The sequence below is a fragment of the Thalassophryne amazonica genome, chromosome 2 (assembly GCF_902500255.1).
Source record: "Thalassophryne amazonica chromosome 2, fThaAma1.1, whole genome shotgun sequence".
NCBI lineage: Eukaryota > Metazoa > Chordata > Actinopteri > Batrachoidiformes > Batrachoididae > Thalassophryne > Thalassophryne amazonica.
In genome coordinates this window covers 7373455-7387559 of record NC_047104.1, presented here as the reverse complement: position 1 = coordinate 7387559, position 14105 = coordinate 7373455, and the positions used below count along the sequence as shown (strand labels likewise).

Here is a 14105-nt window from a genome sequence, read left to right as displayed (position 1 = left end):
AATGATTAATCCAGTCAGTGTATTGCTCCTCAAAAAGTCTTAATGTTTTTGCCCCATAACTCCATAACATTCAATCATAGATCATACAAACTATACCTTTCTGACATCTTTATGATCAGACAAATAATGTGGTATACCTTTTAACATGCCTTGGGGCAACATGCCTTGGGGCAACTGTTTGTTGTGATTTGGCGCTATACAAGAAAAAAGTTGATTGATTGATTGATTGATGATTGGAGCATTTTTCAATTTCAGTCTTCACTGACCTCTACCTGGCCACCTATTGAAAATTCAAGTGGAGACTCTGCTTTTTCAAAAGAGTTATGTCTAAGGAGTATTTGTGTCAAATGTGGTGCTTGCATTACCATTTGAAGGATTCCTCTGTAAATATTCTCTTATCTGCAGCACTACTCGTCCTATTTGATCATCAGTGCAGCTCGTGCATGTGCACGTGGTGACTGCACACTCCCATTATGTGATGCTTCCAAAAGCTCCTCGGAAAAACGTTCATCTGGTGTCAGGTGCCGCCAGCATACAAATTCATAGTCAATAACAGCACTTTGTCAGATCTTATGATGCACAGAAGATATTTTTTAACATTTGTCATATTTGAGGACAGAAGATAAAAAGTGATTTTACTGACGCACAAATGTGCAACACAAAAAAATTTACAAATTTTACCGTAAAGCAATCTTCAATGATGATTTACCCGGAGGTTTTCAGAAAAAAAAAAAAAATTGAATCATTCACTCACTGGCCACTTTATTAGGTACACCTGTTCAATTGCTTGTTCAAACAAATAACAACTCAGCCAATCACACGGCAGCAACTCAACGCATTTAGGCATCTAGATGTGGTGAAGACGACTTACTGAAGTTCAAATCGAGCATCAGAATGGGGAAGAAAAAGGATTTAAGTGACTTTGAACGTGACATGGTTGTTGGTGCTCGATGGGCTGGTCTGAGTATTTCAGAAACTGCTGATCTACTGGGATTTTCACCCACAACCATCTCTAGGGTTTACAGAGAATGGTCCAAAAAAGAGAAGATATCCAGTGAGCAGCAGCTGTGTGGAAGAAAATGCCTTAGACATCAGGGGAGACTGGTTGAATGGGCGTGATGCCATCATGTCAATATGGACCAGCATCTCTGAGGAACGTTTCCAACACCTTGTTGAATCTTTGACACCAAGAATTAAGGCAGAACTGAAGGCAAAATTGGACCCAACCCAGTACTAGCAAGGTGTACCTAATAAAGTGGCCAGTGAGTGTGAAGGAATGAGAGCTGCAGGACGGTGCAGAGAGAAAACTGTGGGTCATCTTTAAGTTCTCTGCTTTAAACCAAAAGCAGTCGTGGGAAGTCCCCGGACCACACACACACACACACACACACACTCCACAGAGCATCTTCAGTCCTGCAGCACTGCTCAGAGACACAGCAAATTATTGTCACGCCGTACTAAAGGAACGGCGTCTGTGCTGGTTTATGTCCACATCTTCTGGTTTGACAGCTGAACCGTTTGATCTCATATGCAGCAGATTCCCACAGATGAATCGTATCTTACACCCACTGCAAAAGTGTCGCGGCTACTTTCCACCTGACACAGTTATTTTGAAATGCATTGCCTGCAAACTCTAAATCACAAGACTACTTGCACTCCAGTTAGCAGGTTGGTCTAAAAAAGAGGAGTGGTCGAGCACAGAGCTGAAGCGATGATATCATCCATCATCCAAAACGTTTGACCCTGAGAACAACCAGTCCCTGGTCTAAAGTCCGGTGCTGTACAAAGAGATGAGATGCGCTTAAATAAGCAGGTTCACGATGCACCTACACTCTGCCTGCACATATCCACTCACATGCAAAAGGTGTTTTCATAGGACTGAGTGTTATGGCCGCTGTAGAGAGAAACAACCCACCAGGAGGAGGACTCTGAAGCATGCGCTGGTGTCACATTCACCACACAACCAGAACCACCATAACTTCTGGATGGCAACCACCCGGGCAGATATCCGGCACAGCCCCACCTCTCCAAAGTAACCATCTATCTGCTGCACCCAACTGAAATGCGGATGTGTCCTTGGACATCTCCAGCGGAGGCACCTGGATCACGTCAGGCCGTACTGAAGGAACAGTGTCTGTGCTGAATAATGACCAGAGAAACACACCACATGGACAAAATGTTGAACCTGAAGTTCCTTCACAATGTCAGTGATCCTCCTCATCACGAAGTCATTCCAGGAGTACCAAAGGATCCTCCAAACAGACCTGGTACTAAAGACATCTTAGTGTTACCTTCGGTCACTGATGAGCATCCAAGTCTCACAGTCATACTCTGAGACAGGAAGCTCCCTGAAGGAGCCTGAAGACTTGGACTTTCATTATTCTGTAAATGTATAAGCATTACTAAAGACCTCTGTCTAGTGGCCTGATGACTCTATAAGATGTTCCCACCTTTCTCTCGAACTCAAAATCCCAGAGGAACCAGACCCGGTCCAGAACATCAGTCAATGTCTGGATCTTTGTGTTGATTTGGGGAAACTGCACATCCAGATACAGATTCCTCAAGTTCTCAAGTACTGGAGTGAGGACACCCATTGATTCTGCAAAGATGACACCTATGTTGCTGGACTCCGTGACCCAAACCAACATCTTGTCCATGCAAACAGTGTACAAAGTAGAACAGCACATCTTTGATGAACATCAGCATTAACGTGAAAGACGTCAGAGATGCTGAAGACAAAATCACCTCCATGCAGCCAGCTGACTGGGCACAACCTCAGCGTGTCATCACATTAACCCTCTGTGACCTGTGTGGTTTTAATTCACTTAAGTGGAGGCGTGGCCTCCAGAGGTGTCATCACAGACGATGAGAACGTGCCCTCAGCTCCTCAAACACCAACGCGCTGACAAAACAGAACAGCCATCAGCAATAATGCCGGCCCACGCTTCTGGCCCTCACAGCAAATTGCTCGTTTCATATGTTTCTGACCATGACCTTTGGCCTTTATCTTGAACTTTGACCCCATAAATATATTCTAAGCTTTCAGGCTAAAATCTGGAAATTACTCTCAATGTCGGCAATTCTGTGACCTTTAACCCCTCAGGTACAGCAACAAGCCTCAGTTCATATCCTGCCATGTCAGAACCAAGAAACCAAACCCACAAGAAACACAAACAGCACCTTCAGGACTGTGGGATTGAAGACATTGTGAATTTATAGGTGGAAAAGAGGAAACGAGGACGGCGAAAAGAGGAAATAAAAGTGCTTTCTGAAGTGGGCGGGTCTGCTGATGTTGGTGTTCTGCAGACAGGCAAACTTTAGAACAGATGCCAGAGTGGCCCAAACATCAGGAACCAAGACCTTCACTTGGCCTTCAATGCCAATGACTGCTGGTTCAGTTCCCTGAGGGCCGCTGAACAGGTTTTGTCCTCCGTAATACTGTCAGGACTGGAAAACATGCCAAGGATTCCAACGGGAAGACGGTGGATTAATAACAAAGAAAAATCATCATTCAGGCTCTCGACTACCCCAGACAAATTTACTCTACCAGTGCTGAGCAATGTGATTTAACCCTCGAATGAACAAGAGAGATGGCTAGACCGAAAGACAGACTGGCGGTGCATCTGATGTTTTATAGACTCTGGATGGCGAGACTCTCTATGTCCCAGTGGATTTATTCTCCTGTCCTCACCTGTGGTCATGAACTTTGGGTAATGACCAAAGAACATGATCGCGGATAGAGGTTCCAGAAATGAGGTTCCTCCATCGGGTATCTTGGTTTCCAGTCTGCGACGGGGTGAGAGGCTTGAATATCTGGACAAGACTTGGACTGAATCCAGATCTTTGCATTGAAAGGATCCAGCTGAGGTGGTTTGGGGATCCGGTGAAGATATCCCCCAGTCGTCTCCTTAGGGGGGTCTTCAAGACGTCCGACTGGGAGGAGGCCCCAGGGAAGGCTCAGGACATCCTGGAGAGATTATTTCCCAGGTGGCTTGGGAACACCTCAGAATTTCCCAGGAAGAGTGAGAGAACTTGGCCGAGGATGAGGAAATGTGGGATGAGCAACTTAGTCTTCTGCCCAGACCAAGATAAGCAGCAGAAAATGAATAAATGAATGAATGAATGAATGAATGAATAAGACCATGTGTGTTCATTTACTCCTCCTGCTCCATTTTCTGCTACATTGGCTGAAAGGCGCCGTCATGTTAATACGACACCGTTACAAAGTGTGTGGGTGTCAAAACAACAAGTACGTGGGGCAGAAATTCACAATTACACTCATGCCGGGTTTACATTAGGGTGCTGGATGTCTTCAGTCCCAGGACTCTCTGGAGGAGCGTTGAGTCCTGTCCGAATGACTTGGAATGATTTGGTCCTGTACATGACAAACATCAGATGTGACACTACAGACATACAGCACATTTCTGAGGACAACGTAATTTGTTCAAACAGCTGATACTTTAATCGTGCAGAATTTAATCCTGTTTCATGGTACAGGTAGCTCAAATGACAGCCGATGCAACGTGCACGCTGTGTACTTCAGAGAGGAGCTTGTGACTGGTCATCCGCTGGCTTGTTGACTCTCACCTTTCAGCAGATAAAGGCATGCAGTAACGTCTACAACAGGCGTCGACCCTCTGAGTGCACCAACATCCAAATCAGAGACCCCAGTGTCCGCTTTGCTTTCCCACGCCTTTCTGACAGGAAATCAATGATGCTGCACTCTTTATGACATCATACATGTCAAAGTCATGTTGACCATCGATCCAGGTTGACTTCGACATATCGTTCATAGACCTGTCATCGTTTATCAGCTATAGATTCATCATCAGTTACCAGCAATAGATCAGTTACGAGCTATAGATCTGTTATCAGCTATAGATCAATTATCAATTACAGATCAATTATCATTTATTAGCTATAGATCATTTGTCAGCAACAAATCTGTTATTATTTGCTATATATCCATTATGATTCATCAGCAATAGATCTGTTATCATTTATAAACTACATATCTGTTATCATTTATCAGCAATAGATCTGTTATCATTTATCAACTACATATCTGTTATCATTTATCAGCAATAGATCTGTTATCATTTATCAACTACATATCTGTTATCATTTATCAGCAATAGATCTGTTATCATTTATCAACTACATATCTGTTATCATTTATCAGCAATAGATCTGTTATCATTTATCAACTACATATCTGTTATCATTTATCAGCAATAGATCAGTTATCATTTATCAACTACATATCTGTTATCATTTATCAACTACATATCTGTTATCATTTATCAACTACAGAACTGTTATCATTTATCAGCTATAGAGTTATAGAGCCTGGTTCTGCTGGAGGTTTCTTCCTGTTAAAAGGGAGTTTTTCCTTCCCACTGTAGCCAAGTGCTTGCTCACAGGGGGTCGTTTTGACCGTTGGGGTTTTACATAATTATTGTATGGCCTTGCCTTACAATATAAAGTGCCTTGGGGCAACTGTTTGTTGTGATTTGGCCCTGACCTCTAGTAATACTGTGAGAAATCTTGGAGTCATTTTTGATCAGGATATGTCATTCAAAGCGCATATTAAACAAATATGTAGGACTTCTTTTTTGCATTTGCGCAATATCTCTAAAATTAGAAAGGTCTTGTCTCAGAGTGATGCTGAAAAACTAATTCATGCATTTATTTCCTCTAGGCTGGAATATTGTAATTCATTATTATCAGGTTGTCCTAAAAGTTCCCTGAAAAGCCTTCAGTTAATTCAAAATGCTGCAGCTAGAGTACTGACAGGGACTAGAAGGAGAGAGCATATCTCACCCATATTGGCCTCTCTTCATTGGCTTCCTGTTAATTCTAGAATAGAATTTTAAATTCTTCTTCTTACTTATAAGGTTTTGAATAATCAGGTCCCATCTTATCTTATGGACCTCGTAGTACCATATCACCCCAATAGAGCGCTTCGCTCTCAGACTGCAGGCTTACTTGTAGTTCCTAGGGTTTGTAAGAGTAGAATGGGAGGCAGAGCCTTCAGCTTTCAGGCTCCTCTCCTGTGGAACCAGCTCCCAATTCAGATCAGGGAGACAGACACCCTCTCTACTTTTAAGATTAGGCTTAAAACTTTCCTTTTTGCTAAAGCTTATAGTTAGGGCTGGATCAGGTGACCCTGGACCATCCCTTAGTTATGCTGCTATAGACTTAGACTGCTGGGAGGTTCCCATGATGCACTGAGTGTTTCTTTCTCTTTTTGCTCTGTATGCACCACTCTGCATTTAATCATTAGTGATTGATCTCTGCTCCCCTCCACAGCATGTCTTTTTCCTGGTTCTCTCCCTCAGCCCCAACCAGTCCCAGCAGAAGACTGCCCCTCCCTGAGCCTGGTTCTGCTGGAGGTTTCTTCCTGTTAAAAGGGAGTTTTTCCTTCCCACTGTCGCCAAGTGCTTGCTCACAGGGGGTCGTTTTGACCGTTGGGGTTTTTACGTAATTATTGTATGGCCTTGCCTTACAATATAAAGCGCCTTGGGGCAACTGTTTGTTGTGATTTGGCGCTATATAAATAAAATTGATTGAATTGATTGATATCTGTTATCATTTATCAACTACAGATCTGTTATAATTTATCAACTACAAATCATTATCATTTATCAGCTACAGATTTGTTATAATTTATCAACTACAGATCCGTTATCATTTATCAACTACAGATCTGTTATCATCTGTTATCATTTATCAGCTACAGAGCCATCATAATTTACAAACTATAGATCTGTTATCGTTTATCAACTACAGATCATTATCATTTATCACCCACAGATCTGTTATCATTTATCAACTACAGATCTGTTATCATCTGTTATCATTTATCAGCTACAGAGCCATTATCATTTACAAACTATAGATCTGTTATCGTTTATCAACTACAGATCTGCTATCATTTACAAATGACGGATCTGTTATCCTTTATCAACTACAGATCTGTTATCATCTGTTATCATTTATCAACTACAGATCTGTTATCATTTACAAACTACAGATCTGTTATCATTTATCAGCTATAGATGTGTTATCATTTATCGACTACAGAGCCATTATCATTTACAAACTACAGATCTGTTATCGTTTATCAACTACAGATCATTATCATTTATCACCCACAGATCTGTTATCATTTATCAACTACAGATCCGTTATCATTTATCAACTACAGATCTGTTATCATATGTTATCATTTATCAACTACAGATCAGTTATCATCTGTTATCATTTATCAGCTACAGAGCCATTATCATTTACAAACTATAGATCTGTTATCGTTTATCAACTACAGATCTGCTATCATCTGTTATCATTTATCAACTACAGAGCCATTATCATTTACAAACTATAGATCTGTTATCGTTTATCAACTACAGATCATTTATCACCCACAGATCTGTTATCATTTATCAACTACAGATCCGTTATCATTTATCAACTACAGATCTGTTATCATCTGTTATCATTTATCAGCTACAGATCTGTTATCATTTATCAGCTACAGAGCCATTATCATTTACAAACTACAGATCTGTTATCATTTACAAACTACAGATCTGTTATCATTTATCAGCTATAGATGTGTTATCATTTATCGACTACAGAGCCATTATCATTTACAAACTACAGATCTGTTATTCTTTATCAAATAGAGCCATTATCACTTACAAACTACAGAGCAGTTATCATTCATCAACTACAGATGTGTTATCATTTATCAACTACAGAGCCATTATCATTTACAAACTACAGATCTGTTATCGTTTATCAACTACAGATCATTATCATTTATCACCCACAGATCTGTTATCATTTATCAACTACAGATCCGTTATCATTTATCAACTACAGATCGGTTATCATCTGTTATCATTTATCAGCTACAGAGCCATTATCATTTACAAACTATAGATCTGTTATCGTTTATCAACTACAGATCTGCTATCATTTACAAACAACGGATCTGTTATCAGTTATCAACTACAGATCTGTTATCATCTGTTATCATTTATCAACTATAGATCTGTTATCATTTACAAACTACAGATCTGTTATCATTTATCAGCTATAGATGTGTTATCATTTATCGACTACAGAGCCATTATCATTACAAAGTACAGATCTGTTATCCTTTATCAAATACAGAGCCATTATCACTTACAAACTACAGAGCAGTTATCATTTATCAACTATAGATGTGTTATCATTTATCAACTACAGAGTCATTATCATTTACAAACTACAGAGCAGTTATCATTTATCAACTATAGATGTGTTATCATTTATCAACTACAGAGCCATTATCATTTACAAACTACAGATCTGTTATCATTTTTCAACTACAGAGCCATTATCATTTACAAACTATAGATCTGTTATCATTTAGCAACTACAGATCAATTATAATTTATAAACTACAGATCTGTTATCATTTATCAACTACAGAGCCATTATCATTTACAAACTATAGATCTGTTATTTATCAGCTACAGCGCCATTATCTTTTACAAATTACAGATCTGATAGCATTTATCAACTACAGATCTGTTATCATCTGTTATTATACTCGTATATCAGCTGTAGATCATTTACCATTTATAAACTATAGATCCATTAGCATGTATCAACTACAGATCTGCTATCATCTGTTATCATTTATCAACTACAGAGCCATTATCATTTACAAACTATAGATCTGTTATCGTTTATCAACTACAGATCATTTATCACCCACAGATCTGTTATCATTTATCAACTACAGATCCGTTATCATTTATCAACTACAGATCTGTTATCATCTGTTATCATTTATCAGCTACAGATCTGTTATCATTTATCAGCTACAGAGCCATTATCATTTACAAACTATAGATCTGTTATCGTTTATCAACTACAGATCTGCTATCATTTACAAATGACGGATCTGTTATCATTTATCAACTACAGATCTGTTATCATTTACAAACTACAGATCTGTTATCATTTATCAGCTATAGATGTGTTATCATTTATCGACTACAGAGCCATTATCATTTACAAACTACAGATCTGTTATTCTTTATCAAATAGAGCCATTATCACTTACAAACTACAGAGCAGTTATCATTCATCAACTATAGATGTGTTATCATTTATCAACTACAGAGCCATTATCATTTACAAACTACAGATCTGTTATCGTTTATCAACTACAGATCATTATCATTTATCACCCACAGATCTGTTATCATTTATCAACTACAGATCCGTTATCATTTATCAACTACAGATCGGTTATCATCTGTTATCATTTATCAGCTACAGAGCCATTATCATTTACAAACTATAGATCTGTTATCGTTTATCAACTACAGATCTGCTATCATTTACAAACAACGGATCTGTTATCAGTTATCAACTACAGATCTGTTATCATCTGTTATCATTTATCAACTATAGATCTGTTATCATTTACAAACTACAGATCTGTTATCATTTATCAGCTATAGATGTGTTATCATTTATCGACTACAGAGCCATTATCATTTACAAAGTACAGATCTGTTATCCTTTATCAAATACAGAGCCATTATCACTTACAAACTACAGAGCAGTTATCATTTATCAACTATAGATGTGTTATCATTTATCAACTACAGAGTCATTATCATTTACAAACTACAGAGCAGTTATCATTTATCAACTATAGATGTGTTATCATTTATCAACTACAGAGTCATTATCATTTACAAACTACAGAGCAGTTATCATTTATCAACTACAGAGTCATTATCATTTACAAACTACAGAGCAGTTATCATTTATCAACTACAGATCTGTTATCATCTGTTATCATTTATCAACTATAGATCTGTTATCATTTACAAACTACAGATCTGTTATCATTTATCAGCTATAGATGTGTTATCATTTATCGACTACAGAGCCATTATCATTTACAAAGTACAGATCTGTTATCCTTTATCAAATACAGAGCCATTATCACTTACAAACTACAGAGCAGTTATCATTTATCAACTATAGATGTGTTATCATTTATCAACTACAGAGCCATTATCATTTACAAACTACAGATCTGTTATCATTTTTCAACTACAGAGCCATTATCATTTACAAACTATAGATCTGTTATCATTTAGCAACTACAGATCAATTATAATTTATAAACTACAGATCTGTTATCATTTATCAACTACAGAGCCATTATCATTTACAAACTATAGATCTGTTATTTATCAGCTACAGCGCCATTATCTTTTACAAATTACAGATCTGATAGCATTTATCAACTACAGATCTGTTATCATCTGTTATTATACTCGTATATCAGCTGTAGATCATTTACCATTTATAAACTATAGATCCATTAGCATGTATCAACTATAGATCTGCTATCAGCTGTATAGATCATTTACCATTTACAAACCTATAGATCCATTAGCATGTATCAACTATAGATCTGCTATCAGGTGTAGATTATGTATTATTTGCTATTATCAGTGATCATTTTTTGGGAATATATCAGTAATCAGTTCTCAGCTATAGAACAGTGATTATTTGTCAAGTACTGATCAGTGATCAATTATCGGATATGGATATTTATTGGATATGGTGATCATTTATCGGATATAGATCAGGGATCATTTATCGGTATCGATCAGTGATCATTTATCTGGTATCGATCAGTGATCATTTATCGGGTATCGATCAGTGATCATTAGATGTTTTTGAGCTCTCTAAGGGGCAGCAGACAGACAGATCGGTTCTGTCGAGGCCTGTTGTTTTGTTAAATTGCATTTCTTTCCGTGACGTTATTCTGTGAAGCAGAGTCGGTTTTTTGTGGTTTTGGGTCGACGCCCAGCCCGAAGGTGTCCGAAAATGGATCTATGGACGTTTACGTGCGCAGCATCATCAGGATGGAGACGCAGAACGAGGAAGAGCGGGTTTCGCACCGGCAACCCGGTTGAAGCATCAGTGTGGAATGTGTCGACATACAGACAACAGGGCGGTTTTTACCGCGTTCGATTCACCGGCTCCGTTATTATCCTTAGTGGTCACGTGTTGATGGGTGATTCATTTATTTTTTAATTTTCCTTTACCTTCATGTCGTTGACAATCGCCTGGAACAGACCCCCGAGGGCCCCGCATTCCTTCTCCACGGACTCCATGTTCGCCAAATCCACCATTCACCGGAATCCAGACGCGCGCACCGACCGCGCGCCAGCAACACCGATCACGAGGAAAAAAGGACAAAAAATGTATTTCCACCAAAGCAGGCTCTCCGGTTGGTCTGCCGTTAAACCGGAGAGACCGACAGCTGAGGGATGTAGCGAGAGGAGCAGCAGGAGGTGGAGAAAGAGGAGAAAAAAAGAAAAGATGCAGAAAGAAACGCTGCGCTGTGGCGTCTTATCCAAAAGGAGATGTGTTCTCTCTCTCTCTCTCTCTCACGCGCACGGCACCGGGACGGCCACGCTCATCTTGGCGCAACCAGCGCGACGCAGATGCACGTAGCGTGTGCGCGTCGCGTTTTCCGCGTGCATTGTGCGCGTAGGGTGAGGCTGGGCTGTGATTGGTGCAGCCGCGGTGGGCTCAGCGGTGCGCGGAGACCAGGAACACAATCCGTGCACGGGAGACCAAAAAAGTATGTGTGTGTGTGTGTGGGGGGGGGGGGGGGGGGGGGGGGGGGGTGTACACAGGCACGCACATGCATTCATGTGCGTGTGCGTGTGGTGGGGGGATCACTAGGGGGTAAATGTCACAGAGTTTCAGCGGGAAGGAGCGTGTGCGCCTGTGCAGGAATGCGCGTGCTTGTGAACTGTTGGATCCCTTTACAAATGGTACATTTTTAATTATGTTGTTTTTCAGTATCTAACAATAACAATAATAATAACAATAATAACAATAACAATAATAATAATAATAATAATAATAATAAATTGCTGTGGTGGAAAGTTTGGAGTTACATTCCAGCACATATTTGATATTTCGGATAAAAAGTAAAAGATGATAAAAGACTGGTTTCTTTTTGACATTAAATAAATCTGAAAGCATTATCCTGAAATGTGAAAGCAACAAGGTGATTTCACTGAAACTGTAGTTTTCAGAAGCCTTTAATAAAATACAGCTTAATCATCACTTTTACAGCCAGGTGGCTGTTCGTGAAAATCACTTGGAGTTACATTAAATCAACCATTGAAATTAAAGCATATAACATGGTGGCTTTATTCAGTTTCGATTGTTACATAGGATTCGTTCATTTGACAGATTTAAAATGTAATTGTTCCTTTTAAATACATATAAAGAACCTACAATGTAATTTTGTAATATTTCATAAAGAAAATTAAAAATTAATTTCCCAGGGGTGTGTCCACGCATATGTGATCATAGTGAACTTTTCAGGCAAATACAAAACTTTGTTGAATAATTTAACTTTTCAGTATAATCTGGAACCTTTAATGTGGGTTGAGGTATAGTTTTACTTTCTTTTGCATTAAAAATTTAGCATTTTTCAACATTTTTTAAATTCTCCAAAGTTGCCACATTAACTCCCAGACTGATGTGGATGAAGCTGCTGGTGAGAGCAACAAACCACATCAATCCAAATTTAACGTTTGGATGGACCCCAGAGATACGAACTCCATAAGTGCTGTTCGATTATTCCAAAGGAAATAAAAAAAGGGGGCGGTTCCACTTGGTCTCAAAGACTGTGAAATGCTCAGCAGACTGAACATTTTAATATTATATTTGCTTTTCAGATTAAGTCTGTGCAAAAAAACACAAAGCATAAAAGATCAAAAAAGTGAATCTGTTTATGCAGGTTATTCCCAGCGTGCAGGTGAGTGCGTGCACGGCAGCAACCCGACAGCTGTGCATGCACACGCTTGTGTGTGCAAGGCATCATTATAAAGTGCATTGAATGTCCACGTCAGATGGGAAAATGCTGCAGAAATGCATTCTGCTTACTTACAATGTTAATTTTTGTAAAAAATCTGGCCATTATGAAGAACACATCACCGTGACATACACTGGGTAAAAGGTCAAAGGTCACCTTGGCAAAAGTCTTGAATCTATAACTCCACAATTCAAGTCAGAGTAAAGTACAAGAGTTAACAGTAAATAGAATTTTTAAAAGGTTGAAAAATGGTGAAAAACACCTCTAGGGCTCCGCTGAGTGGAGCTGCATGTGTTCGGTCGTCTTCGGTTATCGCCGGTGGCGGCATTATCACATCAAAGAAGAAAGCAAATTTATTTCATAGGGTCAGGAAACGTATATCAGGAAAGGTTAAACTTACAGATTACGAGGGTGGTTAATCAGTTTGCTGAAGTTTTCATCCCGCAGTGAACTGTGGAGAAGGTTTTGTCTCCTGAGCAGCAGCAGAATCACACTCAGGAGAGTTCAGTAAAGACATGTACCTCACAGGGTGCAGACATCACTTCTCTGCCCTCCATCAGTGTGTCCTCTGCAACATGTGTGTCATGTCAAGGTCAGCGGTCAATGTCAGCTTCGTATTTAAAGGGTTACTACAGCTGATGAGTTGGAGGAACACTGACGATTACTGGGTCTTAATATTTTAACAGCTTACAGCGCTTAATTAAAGGGGTCACATTGACTAAAATCAGGTTTTATCTGCATTTTATCCATGAGATTGGAGCTTCATGGTGCACATGTCTGTGGCTGTCCTTACAGAATCTCTGCTGCACAAACCAAAATTTGGGACAGAAAATGTTTGGTTGGTTTCGACCAAAATGACATATTTCACATATGCCTGTGTATACGTGACCTTGAAGTTGTCCTGCGTTATCTGCAGAATCACTGGGCATTATCTGATCCAAAAATGATCAACTGACTGAAATAAATAAACTGAACAAAATTAATAATGTCATATATATAAATAAAAATAATATATAAATATAATAAATGTAAAATGAATGGATGGAGATATGAAAAAAATTAACAGCACTATCTTGCTGAAAAAGACACATAACACGACTTCTTTAACTATATTTAGTTAGATGAAATAGTTTGTTGACTTTGACTGCTCAGCAAACAGAAACGTGTTATTTGT

The 14105-nt window shown here is 39.1% G+C and overlaps 1 protein-coding gene across 2 annotated transcripts in view; it reads right to left on the bottom strand.

The window, feature by feature from the left end:
• The window catches only part of mtss1lb (MTSS I-BAR domain containing 2b), a 150485-nt gene extending 138966 nt beyond the window's left edge, over nt 1–11519 (bottom strand). For both annotated transcript variants that reach the window (XM_034183501.1, XM_034183508.1), the window contains exon 1: nt 11139–11519. In XM_034183501.1, coding sequence (XP_034039392.1) covers nt 11139–11225 — 87 coding nt within the window. In that variant the 5' untranslated portion in view covers nt 11226–11519. The remainder of the gene's footprint in view (nt 1–11138) is intronic.
• Between the last annotated feature and the right edge of the window lie 2586 nt (nt 11520–14105).